Source organism: Phanerochaete carnosa (assembly GCF_000300595.1).
Source record: "Phanerochaete carnosa HHB-10118-sp unplaced genomic scaffold PHACAscaffold_14, whole genome shotgun sequence".
NCBI lineage: Eukaryota > Fungi > Basidiomycota > Agaricomycetes > Polyporales > Phanerochaetaceae > Phanerochaete > Phanerochaete carnosa.
The window spans coordinates 474,085-489,815 of NW_006767641.1; the positions used below are offsets into that span (position 1 = coordinate 474,085).

The window sequence follows — 15,731 nt, forward strand, 5'->3', positions numbered from 1 at the left end:
GCATAAACGTGACCTACTACCGCGGAAGGGCGTGGAAAGTATGGAGGTGGCGACCGGGTGAAGTGGATTGAAGGGAAGACAGTACTCTATTTTAAGGTCAGCTGCTATCGCAGGCGAGTTTCACGACGCGCTTACATAGTCGCCTTCTAGACTGTGTATTGAATCAAGCCCGCTGACATCCTTTCGGCGTAACGCAATAGTTGCTGAGTAAGTCTCTTGTCGTAACAAACCTAGTTGGTATTGATCATACAGACTGCCGGGTGAAACTCACCTGGCTTGAATGATCAGTCCCAATACGGGCCTAAGACTCTTGTCGAAGGAGAGCATTGATGCTGCAGCATTGCGGGTGGCAAGGAGGTCGTTGAAGGGCCGGCATTGAACAGGAGACATAGTGCAGCAAGCGCAAGTTCTACCACATGCATAGCATGCAGCGCAAAGCATCACTCCGGCTGTTTCTCCTGACGTGTTGATTGCCTCGTTGTCTGATGCAAGTGCTGTTGTAATTGAACACCGGTCACACTTGAGACAAGATTGGAAAATATTGGCCCCGCAGAAATTGCATGACACCGGATCAATGCTTGTATGGAGGAACATATGATGTGCTGGGTCGTATTCCTCGATGAGGATGTGGTCAAACAGATCAATGAGAGCTTTCAGCTGTGCGCCATTTCCATCAACCAGAGGGAAGACAAACAAGCCAATACTCCTGTATACAGTGGCTCTGATATGGTAGCGCTCCGGCCGGCAAACGCTGTGAGTTGTTGAGCCGTCTTATTCAAACCACGGCTGCACTGTCCAAATATACTCACCGCTAATACACTGGCAACTCATCATGGAAGGCTAGATACAATGACTTGAGGGACATGCGGGACCATGCAACCTTGATAGTCAGTCCACCTTTGTTCGCGACCTGATGACAGCTTTTTGGAGGTATGAGTACAAGGTCACCCATTTTTTGCACTGTTTCGTATATTGGGAACGATGCGCTAGCCATCTGCTCATGGGTCAGCCGACGCGACTCCCAGTCAACTTTGGCCCCTATATGTTGTCGAAAGAACAAGCTGGCATGGTGAGAGTCCCGTGTGGACGTCATGTACCATCGAGCTTTGCCCCCCTTTTCCGCAAAACACATCAGGTTGTGCCCAACAGACATACATGCATCCTTGTGAAGCGGCATATAAGACCCTGCGCTACCTATGTAACACATGGTAGTATCCACTGGCATCTAATATCCACTGTCAGAGGTACCGGGGCTTATCTCAGAATAGCCATACCTCTGGACTCAGGTGCGCCGTGTAATCAGAGGCACCATAAGGCAACAGAGCACCTAGAAGTAAGTCTTCTCTGAAAAGCATACTGTACCACAAATCTGGGCATGGAAGGTCCTTGTTATGGACATTGGGACCTCCTATGCAAATGGGTGTGGTGAGGAGATGGTTAACAAGGAGCGACCTGATGCACCTTCAGCTTTGATATTGAACTGCCTTCTCACGTCCTCAATCAGAGATTTAAGCAGTTTGGAATCATCACTGTGATATGTAAGATCTCTGAAATCTACCTCTGCAAAACGTCAGTCCTTGGCATGAACATAATTGCTTGAATAGCCCTCGCCTTTTTTGCCATATGCCGATTTCTTGAGCCAATTTGGGCTAAGGACGTTTGAATTCCATGCTTTGTAAGCATGCCAGCCTTCTATGACCAGTGGTTTGCCGTTTTGCACAAATGAGCCAATGGCATCTAGCAACATCTCTGGTTGCACAGACGCAAGGACTCGCTTCACTTTTGAGAATCCGAGGTTCTGAGCGTGTTCAGCGGATGTTGGTTCTTTGTGCATAATTAGCCAATGTTGTAAATGAAGTACGAAGGCTGCAGGTCTCAGGGACGGTATATCTCAGTGGTCCGAAGCTAGAGACTGTGTGAACAAGAGCTTTAGAACACAGGTGGGCTGACAGTGCTAGCTGGCGGAGCACTTTGATCATTAGAACTTCAGGCTCCCGGCATCCATATGGTCTCACGCATCATGGCCCACAACAAAAGAGAGCCAGAGGTGATGAGAATGACATCCAAGCCTCTTGAACATGAGAATGTAAGAAAAGACAAGATGCAGATGGGGCTGATATAGTTGTTTGCTTGTGCAACAGGCAATATGCCAAGATGGAGGCCAAGGAGACCAACACAGTTCGATCGACGTATTATACACAAAATAATGAGAAAGCAGCAGTGCATACACAGGAGGGCTAGGGCTAATTTCGCTAATCAATAGATCTACATGATAAGATTGGAGAATGGGCAAAGAATTGGGCAATAGATGACCTGCACTTTATGGCTCAGTTGGTAGCTCTAGATGACGGAAGACCTGATCCACCTGATCCGATAGATGCGAGAGCTTCTTCAATACGAGCTGGATACTGTCACTCATCTGCATGCTGGCTAATCCTTGCCACATGTCAGTGCAGTCTGTGACAAGATTAATTATTGTTGTAGGAAAATTGGTGGCACAGGGACTCACATTTCTTATAAACCTCGTCGCACTTCTGGGTATGGTCGTCCATAGGTAATGCAAGGTTCATGCATGGCGTCTGTTCATGCGCGGCATCTTTGTACTCTCAGAGGTTGTCGCTCGGGCATTTTGCAGTGAAGGCGAGCTTCAACACTTGAAGAAGCGGCGGTTACATCGTTAGGCATGTTCACATCCCCGATGCGCATCTTCTTCCAGGAGGCGATACTTGACTCGGTGGGCCATTGCATGCTGGGCTTGTGTGTCTGGGAGAAGTCTTGTGATGCGCCACTCGTCTGTTCGTAGAGCGAGGCTGGGTCTTCTGTCGACACTTTACGCTGCTTACCGCCTGCACTAGAGGTATTATCCACAGGGCCATGTCCCTTGCCTGAACGAGTTATAAACCCTTCGAAACCACAGGTGGTGGAGGGAACAGAATCATGTTATACAATCATCTTGTGAGAATGGAGTGCGAGCAGTGCTAGCAGAAAGATGAACTATTAGAGTCTCCATACTGATGGAGTCATGCTGCTCTGGTGTAGGACTTGGTTGTCCTTGGACGTGATTATAAGGAGCATCCTCCCAGCCACGATCGAGAGTGGGAGCGAATTAACAACCCAGCCTGCCTACACTGCATTCCAAACACCATGAGGCTTATGAGCCTTACACTGTACAAAGCACTGCCAACTGTGCTCCTTGCACTTGTCGCATCGACTATTTCTGAGCTATGGGCATTTTTAAGCCTTGTAGTTCACAATGCAAGTAAAATTCATTACCATCTCCCTATCATAGCGCTCAAAGTTATAATTTGCCGCCTTTGTGAGATTTCGCTGCATTGGAGGGATGTCCTTTGGCTTCCGCCCTGGCTTCTTATTTGCTTTTGCATCGCCCTAAGTGAAGGTTAATCTATCAGAGTTACACCCTGCATTTTCAGAGTACGATGTTAAGAAGAGAGTGCGTACGTCTTCAGTAATTTTCTTCGGCTCAACATTGTCTGGCACTAGAGCCTCCTTAAATGTCAGCACAGAAGAAGTGTAAGTATTCATGTCCTCCTTGCTTAAATCGCCTGGAAGCAGCTCTCCGGCTGGGTATTCTTCCTTTCGCTCAGCACTATTATGCACACCACGGTCAGGCAGCTCTTGTGGTGGTAGCATTTTATCTTTGGAGTCATGGAAGGTCTTCTGGGGCTGGGAGGCTACGGTCACCAATGGTGCAGGCAACGTCGTATGATGGGGATCTGACGCCAACATCAGGGATGGATTGTCACCGTGGGCAGTGTTCACAGCAACTGATATTCTTGGTAACATAAACTCCGCGTCCGCAGAGCCCTGAGACAGAGCATGAATGTTGGGAAGTACCAGTTCCTTTAGTACCGTAGGCTCACTCTCCTGGAATTGGAGGAAAGCATGTGACGGCAGTGTTGATGTAGGTGGTGTCGCCCCAGGTAAAGCTGATGCAAGTTCTGATGAGTGGTCCACCTGATCAAACATGCTCAACAGCAGGAGAAGGTCTACAGGTGGATGTGATTGTGGCGCCTCCGATGAACTGCGCTTATCTTCAGCAGCCTCGCTAGAATGCTGCATCTGCGATGACACAGGAGGTAACAACATGGAAGGCGCAGATGGTGTTGATACTGAGGACAGTCCTGCAAGAACAGTCCCTCTCGTCATTTGCTGCACACCAGACATGGTAGATCCACTCTCAACATGCAAAAGCCGATTCTGCATAGTGTTTTTGGCACTATCAGAAACCTATGTAGTGGAGTGAACCTCTGTAGTGTTTAGAGCGACTTCATCTTCAACAAAGAGGAACGAATTGAAAGCCATAGATTCGTCAGCTCCAAACTGGATCGGAGAGTAGGGGGGGAGGGGCTCTTCTGCACCCTGCCCGATGACTGGATCATCGATAAGCGAAGACAGAGGGTCTGTAGAGGGCACATTGGCAGTGGACTGGGATAGAACGCGCAGGGCAGTCACATTATCTACAGACTGAGACGAAATTAATTTAAGATGTTAATTTTCTGCAGCGTGCATATCAAGTCGCTTGTCGAAGGTGGAGATGGGGCATATCCAGTGGGCTCGTCGTCGGCAGGCTGGAACGGATTTTGCATGGCAAACTTGCTCTCGATGGGCTTTGATGGGGCCGACGCAGTGACCTGACCTCTGTCGGCCTGTTTGCGGTGCTCGTTGAGAGTCCCGCCTTGGGGAAGCAGAGACGAGGCATGTCCAGCGAGCTCATTGTTGGCAGGCTGCAGCAGGTTTTGTATGGCGAGCTCTGACAAGGCCAATGCAGAGACCTGTCTCTCCGCCACCTGCCCGTTGTGCCTATCGAGAGGCTTGCTTTTGCTAGATGGAGATGGCGCATGCTCAACAGACTCGTGCCTAGCATACCAGTATGGGATGTGCGAGGTAGTTCTGTTATCGACAGGCTCAGACAAAACCGACGTGGGATGCTGGTCTTCTGCAGCCTTTGTGACAGCCTGATATTCCAAAGGTGGAAACGGCCTTGAATTTTGAGAGCAAAGCTCTCCTTCAGCGGCCTTGGTCAAGTGATGTTCAGACTGTGTGGGCTGTCCAGCGTCCTGGCTCTGCAAATATGAGGATCCATTTCAGCGGCATGATTTCTGGCAGATTTCAGAAAAGACGCACGTGTATCGTGATTCTGTAGGGAGCCAATATCTTGTTGGCAAGTTCCTTAGAGATTTCTGTTATGAGTAACTTGTGATCTGCACTGCGTAGCTTCGTTGGCCTGGCCTTCCCCTGTCGCTCTATTCTCAGAGCAGCCGAAACCTGCAAAGGCCAGTATTTCAGCACTTTGACATCTGTCGCCACTATTGCTCTCTGTAGCAACTTGACAAAACAACGTGAGTGGCAAGTGCGTAATGGGTAGACAGAAATACTGAGCTTACAATCCAGATCTTACCCAAAGTCTTGTTTAGCTGATCGAACTCCTTCTCTCCTTCTCCTCCTCCTCCCCCTTCTTCTCCTCCTCCTCCTCCTCCTTTCCCTTTCCTTTTCCCTCTGCCATTCTCTCCTCCATCCCCATTTTCTTATCTTCACCATTCTCCTTCTTCTCCTTCGCTCGTTTCAGAGAGAGAGCATTGTACCAAGCCTGGTACATAGCACACTCTGGAGTTAGAATATGCTCCTGCTGAGCAGGAGTGCCAGGCATCGCTCGAAGGATAAGACTGCCTGGATCGCACCTTCGTGTGAGGTTGACTTTTCGCTGAGGTGTGCAACATAATATCACAAGGTAATTTCTGGCGGAGTTTAGATAAGTGCTGTGTGCCTGGTCACATGCAGGTTCTCGCTTTCGGGTGGAATTCCAGAAATCTAGATTGGTTTCTGATTCCCCTAGAATCGGGTTATGGACCGAATCATGTGTGCTCAAAAGTCACGTGACAATCAGCCATTGCACCTGAGCTTGCGCTAATGCGCTGCGCCTCTATCGGCCATTGCACCCAAGCTTGCCCTAGTGTCCCAGCCTGATGTTGTGTAACCCAAGCTTGCACTAATAATGTGCTAGCCGGTGTTTATGAGACTAATTCCCAAGCCGTTCCTCACTCGAAACCCACAAGCGTCACGAGATTTAAAAGATTTATTGGTCTTCAAAGTGTATAGAACATGTCCATACAAATTTTAATGCTTACAAAATTACCCCTCACCAGGCACCCAAGCTTGCGCTATTGTGCCAGCCTGATGTTGCGTACTGGCATCTATGAGTGTAATTCTAATGCACGAACAAACTCGCCATTGCTCACTTGAAACCCACGAGCGTCGTGAAATTTAAAAGATTTATTGCTCTCGAAGGTGCATCGAACATGTCCGTACATAATTTAATGCTTACAAAATTACCTCTCACCATTTATGTTGCTGGAAAATCTTCCAGTCCCTAGGGCGCTTCTGGTCAGCTGACAGCAGCATGGATTCGTAAGCAAAGCTTCTGGCCGTCTACTGCTCCCAGCCCACTGTGGCATTTTGGGCCTCTTGCATTTTCTGTGGAGTGACCGTCAGCCTATTGCCGCTTTCGAGCATTTGCAGCCTCTCTTTTGGCTCTGGCCTCATCTTTCCCCTCACTCTCCAGATATCTGTCCTTAACAAAGATGATTCTAAATGCATCAAAATTCCTGTCCTGAGCCCCTTGTCCAAGCTACTGCCATGAGATAATCAGATTACACTTGATGCACCATTAGATAAATGAATGTTATATCAAAAAGATCGATGCCCTAATCATATGTAAGATAATATAAGCATTGTTCATGCGTGAAGTACATACCATCCCGAAAGAGTCTGTTGCACATAGGCCCTGGCAGGAGTCTCTGGTGCAAAAATGTCCCAGCTCCCACAACCTCATTGATGTTGTCAAAGAATGCGACAAACTTGCATGAGTTGTCATCTCCTTCTTTCCAGTCATCCGGTACTAGAAACACTAGGTTGCAATAGCTGTTGAGTGTGTGCTCTATTTTCGGAATGTCAATATGCACGTTGGAACAATTATTCAGCCAGCAGATGTGTACAAAGTTTCTGGTAGCAAGACCAAAAGACTTTTTGATCTCATCACAGATTGGTGGCAAAAATGTTGCCAAAGCAAAAGCAAAAGGAGTCTCAGGGAGCAGATACTGCAACCTGGAGATCTCATTGTATTCAGGCTGAAAAGAACCCCATTAAGTGATACAATGGCCCTTGTCAAACACTACAGATATGATCCAAGCTCAGAATGTGAGATCCTTAAATAAGCTCTCAAATCCTCCATCCCACTTGACAAGCTGCTCTAGGCTGGCTATAACGACAGTGTACTTGCCATCAGCAATATCCTGCGTGATATATCTTAGCTAACACTGCTGGGATCACTAAAAACTCACTTCACCTTAAAATTTTGTTTAGTGGCTGTATCTCCTGTGATTGCTAAAGCAGGAATACTAGCAGCTTCAAGCTGGGCTATATTCTGTGCAGTCAGAACATTAAGAGCAGTGATAACAATAAGAATCTGGCCAGGCGCTGCAAAGAGAGCTGGTATATAGAAGGCCAAAGTCTTTCCTGATCCCATGCCAACATCGAGAATGGTGTGCTTCTTATTCCAGGCAGCTTCTCAAAGCTAATACTGCCAGTGACAGCTATGCATGTCAAACACAGCTCGCACACATTGGCAGACCTTATGAATTGTCAGAAGTCTGGAAGGTAGCGAGTTGCCAGATGTAGGGTGAGCCATTATGAAACTTGTTGGCAGAACACGATAACATGTGTGTAGGCAGATTTGCACATGGCAATTCTCGTGTATTGAATTTACAGGAAATTCAAACACAAAATCATTTTTTGGACATCTGCCGATGTTGCTGATCACGCGCGCCAAGAATTTGTGCCAGTTGCCTAAGGACGGAGAGCCTTTTAAAAGATTACATGCACACTGCTGACATAGATACAAATCCCGCTAATGTAGTAGATATAAACAGTAATTACATGATAACCGATAATCAAGCAGCTCCAATAATCAAGCAAGACCAAATAACTTCTTGATGTCGTCCAAAATGAGTGGTGAGAATGTTGCAGAGGCAAAAATAAATTTGCTTTCTGGTAACAAGTACCGGAGCCTCGATATCTCACTGTATTCCGGACCAAAAGCACCCCATTGGCTAATGCAATGACCCTCATCGAAGACTACACATAAGATACGAGCATGGAAAGAGAGGTCCTTGAACAGGCGCTCAAACCCTCTGCCCCACTTGACGATCTGCTCCGGGCTAGCTATAACGATGGTGTATTTGCTATCTGCAATGTCCTAAATACTAATCAGCACTTCCTGTAATCCTGTTCAGCTAGGCTCACCTTGAAATTCTGTGCTGTCGCTGTCTGTGCTGTGATTGCTATGGTAGGAATGCCAGCAGCTTCAAACTGGGCAATGTTCTGTGCTGCCAAGACATTTAAAGCGATGACAACAATCATGAGCTGACCAGAAGCTGCGAAGAGCGCCGGAAGATAGAATGCCAGTGTTTTGCCTCCACCTGTACCAACATCGAGGACCACATGTTTGCCACTTCAGATAGCTTCCGGGACCTGGTATTGCCACTGATAGTTGCGCACGTAGAATGTTGTTTGCACATGCTGACAAACTGCATTGATAGTAGGGATCCCAGAAGATAAACAGTTGCCAGATTGAGAAGGAGGAGCCATTATAGAACCTGAACTTCACACTGGCAGCGTGTGCAGAAAGGTTGAACAGGCTTTGCTATACGTGATGTATGGAATATTCAACAAAACCGCATTGAAAATGATTATTTGGAGGTCTGCCAAAGCTGCTGATTGATGGCGCTTCACATAATGTGCCAGTTGCCTAGGGATGGAGAGCCTTCAAAAGATGACACAAAAACTGCTGACATAGTAAATGAAAATAGTAATTACAAGATAACAGACAGATAATGTTAGCGCAGATAAGATCTTTTGAAAGCCGCCATTCACAAGTGCTGGTCAGGAGTCTGCCCCCATCTATGCAATTTTCTCATCTTTGTAAATTGTGGTACACCCAGATATACTCAGACTTCTGACCAGTGCCTAAGAGACGGAAGCTTTTTCAAGCAGTAAGGACACTGTTCATGTAAGGCAACCAAACAATTGGCTGAACATTCACATCGGCGTCCAGAAGATTGAGCACGCAGTTGGCAGTTATCTTGACCTGGCATTCTTAGTCCCAAGCGGCTGGAAGGAAGGCGATGACAGCCCTTGTAAATTTGTTGCATTCTTCGATAGCATCAATGAGGCCATGGCAGCAGGCGAGTTTTTGCAAAGGCGGCTGCCTCTAGAGCACTGCGAGAAGATCCTATGGTTCCATTCCGACATGTCTGACAAATTCAAAGCTGAGGCTCTTGAGAAGCTACGCACTAGAGAGATTTGGGATCTTTGTGCAACTGACTCATTTGGGATGGTAAGCACGGTCTTTATCAATGCAAATAAAATAGCTTATATGTTTGCAGGGTGTTGATCTGCCAGATATTACACTAGTCATACAATGGCACACAAGGTGCGACTTGGTTACACTCTGGCAGTGCCTTGGTCGAGAGGCCCATAATGGCCACCTTGCTTCCATAGGCCTCATTTTTGTTGAGGATAAGTATTTTGAGTCAGAGGAAAAGGATGAGACAAGAGCAAAGAGGCAGGCAGCAAATGCATGGAAGTGGCAGTGAGAAGTGGAGGCTGAATAGAAGGTCTGAAGGCCCAAGAGGCATGCAATTGATACACTGGATGGTATCGTGATTGAAGATGCAGAGGCAAATACAGGGGATCCATCTTAGCAGGCCAGCCAGGATGACAATGATGAGCAGCTATCCTGTGCACAGCTCCATACAGAACGCAGAATCAAATACATTGAGGAAGCGAGGGCAAAGGCAGCGAAGGAGCAGGCAGAGAACGTCAGCAAGAAAGGTTGGGCAAAGAAACAAAAGCAGGTCACCTTAAATGACTTAGATCTGGAGATAGCAAATGTAATCAATGCTGGTTACCACAAGTTCAAATGCTGAAGGATTTCCATTAAGCTGTACTTTAGCAGTGACACAGTCAGTGAGAGCATCATACGAAGATGCCTTATTTGGAACTCACTGCCGCCCATTTTATATAGAGACAGACCACCTTCTCTGCAACTGCTCCTCTCTCACTGGCTGCACTCGGTGCTCTCTTCCCCTCTCTGGCTACTGCTGCGACCTCTGCCATCCCAATTATTTCAACTGAGAGATTCCCTCTATCTTACTCCAAAAACAAGTCAAGCCCCACCACTCGTGTCTCCCAAAGGACTATGTGCGAAAGCCTTGCAAAATGCTACTAATCAAGTCTCTGAAGACCTGTGTCGTGGGCATAGCCCCAGCCTCCTATTATTTTTCCATTTTCCCCGATTTTCTACGGTTTATTCCACGTTTGTACGGCCCTCCAAACATCGTCAGCGCATTAGCGCCAGTTTACAAGTCCTAGACGCGCGCTAGCACCTTGAGAACACATCACCAACGGGCACGCATCAGCTCATCAAACGCACCTGTATCGCCGCTGCCTCGTCACCGCATCACGCTTCCTCAGTAACAGCCGCACTCCGATCCCCGTTGGCCCGACAGCGTCATAAGCTATGACACACCGGCCCCTGTCTATTCCCGAGTCTGATCAGCAATGGACATCCGATCCCCGTCGGCCCGACAACGTTATCAGATATGACACGCCAGCCCTCGCTCCTCGTCAGAGTCCCCTAGATACTAGCAAACGCCCTAGCCACGACCGCTTAGGTAATGCCTGGTCCATGCGCGACCAGAACAGTATATAAAGGCCCCCTTCGTTGCTACCTAGCCCCATCTCAACCTCTTGGTTTATTGGGCTAGCTGAACAAGCTAACGCATAGTCGCCAGACCTCGTCAGCGCTGCCTTCTGATTAGATCCACGCAGTATCCCTCGTGGTGTGTCGACGCAAGTCCACATCAACCTGGTGCAAGAATGAGGCTGTCGAGCAATATGGTGCCAGCCGCATTTGGCTTCTGGAAGCGGGCCTGGTCATGACAGACACAATTCTCAATCGGATTGTGGATTTTGCCGAGAAGCTGGAGACAGCAGAGGACATAGAGCAAGAGCTCAGCGAGTGGAACAATGTACATTGGTATGGTGCACAACTACTTGCGCTGCTCAATGACTACTGCTCCTCTCCTTCCATGCCTCCACCTCCACTCCTTCTGCCTGTGCCTGAGCCAGAACAGCTTTGTGTTCACAGTACAAATGATAGCTCCTCCGCTCCTCTTCTGGCCAATGCTGAGCAGAGCAAAAAACAAGCACCGCCTCATTGCAGCAACTGTGGAGAGGTCAGTCCTTATAGTGAGTGTCAACTGCGATGCTGGTATATATTATATTTACAGCTGCACGACCTACAGAGAATAACAAGAGCAAGTGTCTTGTGCACCCAGAACATCCCACCAACAACGAGTCGTCACCTCAGTGTGACACTCCTGCAGCCAATACTACCCTTGCTTTATCCGCATCTGTGCATAGCAGACCACCAGGTAGTCTTTCCGACGATGAATGAACGCTTGTGGGATCAACCGCGCCGACATCCTCAGGTACCGCCTTTGAGGCAAGAGCTATGCCTGATCAAGCATTGCAGCTGCCTGCATTCATATCCACTAATTTTCCCCTCACATCTATCAATGTCGCTAACATCTTGTCTACATTCAGCAGCCCACCTCGAATTTCATCTCTGCAGTCGAAACCATCTGCACCAATGTCTGGACTCCAATTAGTGGTGATGGGTGGCTCGTTCACATCATTAGTGACACAGCTCTTAACTATGTCTGAGTCAAGCTCTTCAACATCAACCATGGCACCAAGCATGTCTGGCTGGACACCCTTTGCCCAACAACCAGTATGTTGCAGCCCACGCCGTCCAATGCCAGGCGGCCGTCCCATTCACTTGGATGAGAATACTTTCTCCACAGCCAAGCTTCATATGCCCTTGTTCTGGTTTGCAAACCAGGCCATCGCATTGCCGTTCCACACGCCACAAGTGGCCGAACAGATGATGCAGCTTCATATTGCCTCTGAGCCACTGCCACTGTCACACTGTATGTGGAACACTAGTAACACTCTGGTATAATACTCTTTGTCTACAGGTCTTCCAGTTCCAGGCTGATATCCTCCTCATCAGGGTGTATCTCCTCATCAGCATTATCCCCGTGATCCTCTGTATTCTCCGGTGCTTCATCTATCACACCTGCCTCACCTGCCTCATTCTCTGTCTTCACCGTAGCATTGTTCATTTGTGGTGTATTTGTACCAGCTTGCTTCAATGCTTCGAATTCTTTCATGAACATCTTCTTGAGTACACATTTACTTTTGCATGTGCTATCAAACATGTACGAGAGCTTGGTATTCATGTGCTCGTGAAGCTTGGCATACATCTCTGTCATGTTGGGGTCAGAGTGATGGGTCAAGAGATAGCTTAGCACTAGATTCTTTTCCAAGGTAAGATGGCTGTCACGAAAGATGTTTATGAGCACCGATTATTTAATGATAGCTTCTACCATGTGATTGGGCCCTGGTACAATAAGCACGGCCTGCTGTAGTCTTATGTAAGTCACGGAAGTCTTCAGGTTGTGAAACAGCACCTTACCTTTGTGTACAGGTTCTGTAGCTCAACAACCCAATCGCTACCACGGAACTTTCCTGGACGACCTGTCAGATTGACCAGCATCGAGTATCAGACCACCCGTCTTGACAAATGGTCAGTTCTCTATCCATCTCGGGCCAACTCTGACTCACTTAAGCCCTGGTGGGTAGATGAAGTGGACATTCGTCATGTGCTTAATCATTTCTGCTGCATATTTGTGCTTCCTGACAGCCTTGAAGATGAGGGTCCATGGAACAAGGCATGCTTCGACCGATTCAGTGTTGCTGACATTCATTGCGTACGTCAGCTGCTCATAGAGCAAGTAGTATTTGTTGATGACCAGTCCGTTCTCAAACTGCTCGTCTCTCTCTGGCATGCTTTGGAGGGTATCGATGCGTTCGCCTGTGCTAACATATTGCATCGTAAGGTCAGCAGCAAGCTTCTATATGTCATCAAAGGTTGGTTCTGGCTCTGCCCACTTTTCTAGTGTTTCATGGCCTTCACACTTGTGTATTTCAGTCTGCCAGCAGTTCAGGTGTCGGCACCGTCGATTGTGAGTGATTATCTGATGCATCCTCCAAAAGCCTGGGTCTTTCCCAATGATGCCAGTCTCTTTCTCTTGTAGGATGGTGACATGGTGCATGACAGACATTAAATTGAGCCGTGCGAGCAGCGGCTGTATGAACATGTGCCAGATAGCATTGGCATAGGCCATCTTCAAGTGAAACAGGCTGAAGATGTAGATAACAAATTGCAGCCAGTCCCATGGACTCTTCTCGATCGCGCAGTGTTTCAATGCCTGGGCAATGCGCTTGCCTGTTCCCAGATCACCGTGGAATAGAACGATGTAGTTGTCAATGGGCTTTGGTCTCTTCATTTTGTCATCGTCATCCTTGTCATCTGAAGCATCACTGCTGGAGGTCTGTTGGGTCTGCGGCCGGTGAGGCGCTGAATCCTCTGAGTATATGCCCCTCTGCTTCAGTAAGTTTACGATTGTCTTGATATTTCTGGCAACTGTAAAATTGGGAATATTCATTGCCTTTGCAGGTGTGCACTCGGTCTTTGAGAGTGGAATGGCATCAAAAGTTTCAGGTGGCTCGAGGCTCAAGGCAAATTGGCAGAAATACTGCGGACCATAGAGGATCAGATCACTAGCAAATTTCCATTTGTTCCATCTGTCCATCTCATTCATGCCTGCCTGGTCATGTTCCCAGTTCTGTGGGTAGAGCTCAAGCATGCGCATGAACTCTGGCTTTAGCGCGAGCCCTGGATGATCGTCTGGGAGTGTATCATTAATGCACGATTGTTGCCACAAATATTTAGAGCACCAAAGATCAGCCTTCACAGTACCAGGAGGTAGGGATATAAATAAACCAGATGTAAGGTGCTTCAATAATGGTACACGTGATGCCTCCTGGGTCCATTTCACACTCTTGAGCATCACGTCGAAGTTATCGTAGCAGTATGCAACTAGCCATCTCCGGCCAAGCTTCCACAGGTGTATCATGGCATCGTCTGAGAGCAACTTGATTGCGCTGTAGATTGCTGACATGGAAATACTGACACCCATTCTGTTTAGAACCTCCGCAATCTTTTCCAGGGCATTATGGCCATGGAGAAAGATGCCAATGATGGACTGCAGTGCATTACAGCACTGGTTCACTGTAAACGTGAGCAGCACCAAAATACCTAGCTGCCGTTATATTTGAAGTCCCTGTGAGTATTCAGATGATATATGTAATGCACTGTACTGACGATATCGCGTATTGTTTCGCATCTCTTCTCAATGGTCTGAGTACTTGCTCACTTTCTGGTGACCTCCAAGTTCTCTCTTGCATTGCCTCCTATCAAATTCTCATCCTCCAGGCCCTCGACTTGCGCCAAATACTCGTCCTCGGCATCCCTCTCCTGTTTCTGCTGTGTTGTGCTTGCTGATCGCTGATTTGCATGCATCAAAGCCATCAACAGATGCCACAAAGTTGAGTCCAGGGCCTGCGCTCTTGCTGCCATTGTTTCCAGCTTGAATTTGGTTATCTGTTCAGCATGCGCAGAGAGCACGCTGAAATGCCAGCCACTGTCCTTCCTAACCAATGTCTGCAACTCTTCAGCACATGCCGCTTGATTGACCCCATGTACCCATTCTGATACAGACTGGTGATGATAGAATGCACTCATAAGCACATTAGCAGACATCAGCAAGTCCCACAGTAGATGTCCCACAGTGCCATTGTGATGCTCTGGCTCACCGCCATAGGTCAGGATGCACTCTACTAGACTAGCAAGCCGTATAGGCTGCGGCCGAGCATACAGAAAATGCGCAAGTTCAGCAACAAGGTTGATCATGGTGGTGTGATAGTATTGCATCAATTGCATAGCGTGCTGGGAGTGCGAATGTCCACACACAACAGTCTCCCAAAAATGGCAATTTGCCCTGGATTCGTGTGCACCAAGCTATTCTATATTACTGAATAACCGCATTGGAAATGATTATTTGGAGGTTTGCCAAAGCTGCCGATTGATGGCACTTCACATAATGTGCCAGTCGCCTGGGGACAGAGTAGCAATGTGCCAGTCAGTGACTAGTCATTTCAGTCACTAACTAGTCACAAGTCAGTCTGACTGTGACTGAGACTGAGCGGTCACCGGGTTTCCATCACGGGAAGGGCCACTGTTCAATCAGCATTCAGAACTCCATCACACTGATGATGCCCTCTTGCAGGGTCCATAGCAAGTAAAGCAAAATTGTAGTACTAAAATCAGAGATAAAATTCACTTCTTCTTGGCCACTGGCACTGCAGACATGCCCAGGATACTTTATTTCTCAATTAGTCTATGGCAGGGCTTGCACTGGAGGCATCGTTTGAGCTGGTAGGTGCAACACTAGATACAAATACTGTGCCAGGAAGATAACAATATGCAGAGTGCACAAGTGGTGAGTCCTTTACCGAGGTCCGAAGCAGTTCAAGGGTGTCTTGGCCCACGCTACCATTATGAGTGTCGCATTAGCTCAGGAACATGATAAACTACTTAGTACACATTGCTCCGTCTTCCAGCAGCCGTACGCATACCTATGTTTCCCACGGCAGTGTTGTGCAGTCAGTGACCGAATATGACT

General features: G+C 47.8%; 9 protein-coding genes across 9 annotated transcripts; 2 read left to right on the plus strand and 7 right to left on the minus strand.

The window, feature by feature from the left end:
* Positions 1-811: 811 nt before the first annotated feature.
* PHACADRAFT_106877 (uncharacterized protein) lies at positions 812-1,747 on the minus strand (the record flags this gene model as incomplete). Its single annotated transcript, XM_007402019.1, has 4 exons — positions 812-1,225; positions 1,275-1,405; positions 1,453-1,558; positions 1,589-1,747. 4 exons carry the CDS (start codon positions 1,745-1,747, stop codon positions 812-814), a joined length of 810 nt encoding a protein of 269 aa, XP_007402081.1.
* A 1,640-nt stretch (positions 1,748-3,387) lies between these two features.
* Positions 3,388-4,185, minus strand: PHACADRAFT_33505 (uncharacterized protein; the record flags this gene model as incomplete). The annotated part of the gene is made up of 1 exon (XM_007401927.1): positions 3,388-4,185. One exon carries the CDS (start codon positions 4,183-4,185, stop codon positions 3,388-3,390), a length of 798 nt encoding a protein of 265 aa, XP_007401989.1.
* A 311-nt stretch (positions 4,186-4,496) lies between these two features.
* On the minus strand, positions 4,497-5,668 carry PHACADRAFT_33506 (uncharacterized protein; the record flags this gene model as incomplete). Its single annotated transcript, XM_007401928.1, has 3 exons — positions 4,497-5,084; positions 5,146-5,327; positions 5,446-5,668. The coding sequence occupies 3 exons, from the start codon at positions 5,666-5,668 to the stop codon at positions 4,497-4,499; spliced, it is 993 nt and encodes a 330-aa protein (XP_007401990.1).
* Positions 5,669-7,984: 2,316 nt separating this feature from the next.
* Positions 7,985-8,523, minus strand: PHACADRAFT_106910 (uncharacterized protein; the record flags this gene model as incomplete). Its single annotated transcript, XM_007402020.1, has 2 exons — positions 7,985-8,258; positions 8,387-8,523. Coding segments are annotated over 2 exons (411 nt in total), but the record flags the coding sequence as incomplete, so codon positions are not given.
* A 553-nt stretch (positions 8,524-9,076) lies between these two features.
* On the plus strand, positions 9,077-9,671 carry PHACADRAFT_106922 (uncharacterized protein; the record flags this gene model as incomplete). Its single annotated transcript, XM_007402021.1, has 2 exons — positions 9,077-9,412; positions 9,462-9,671. Coding segments are annotated over 2 exons (546 nt in total), but the record flags the coding sequence as incomplete, so codon positions are not given.
* A 1,344-nt stretch (positions 9,672-11,015) lies between these two features.
* On the plus strand, positions 11,016-11,536 carry PHACADRAFT_33508 (uncharacterized protein; the record flags this gene model as incomplete). The annotated part of the gene is made up of 2 exons (XM_007401929.1): positions 11,016-11,328; positions 11,370-11,536. The coding sequence occupies 2 exons, from the start codon at positions 11,016-11,018 to the stop codon at positions 11,534-11,536; spliced, it is 480 nt and encodes a 159-aa protein (XP_007401991.1).
* A 577-nt stretch (positions 11,537-12,113) lies between these two features.
* PHACADRAFT_33509 (uncharacterized protein) lies at positions 12,114-12,416 on the minus strand (the record flags this gene model as incomplete). The annotated part of the gene is made up of 1 exon (XM_007401930.1): positions 12,114-12,416. One exon carries the CDS (start codon positions 12,414-12,416, stop codon positions 12,114-12,116), a length of 303 nt encoding a protein of 100 aa, XP_007401992.1.
* A 290-nt stretch (positions 12,417-12,706) lies between these two features.
* On the minus strand, positions 12,707-14,168 carry PHACADRAFT_201738 (uncharacterized protein; the record flags this gene model as incomplete). The annotated part of the gene is made up of 3 exons (XM_007402022.1): positions 12,707-12,719; positions 12,769-13,023; positions 13,096-14,168. 3 exons carry the CDS (start codon positions 14,166-14,168, stop codon positions 12,707-12,709), a joined length of 1,341 nt encoding a protein of 446 aa, XP_007402084.1.
* A 251-nt stretch (positions 14,169-14,419) lies between these two features.
* Positions 14,420-14,959, minus strand: PHACADRAFT_33511 (uncharacterized protein; the record flags this gene model as incomplete). The annotated part of the gene is made up of 1 exon (XM_007401931.1): positions 14,420-14,959. The coding sequence occupies one exon, from the start codon at positions 14,957-14,959 to the stop codon at positions 14,420-14,422; it is 540 nt and encodes a 179-aa protein (XP_007401993.1).
* Between the last annotated feature and the right edge of the window lie 772 nt (positions 14,960-15,731).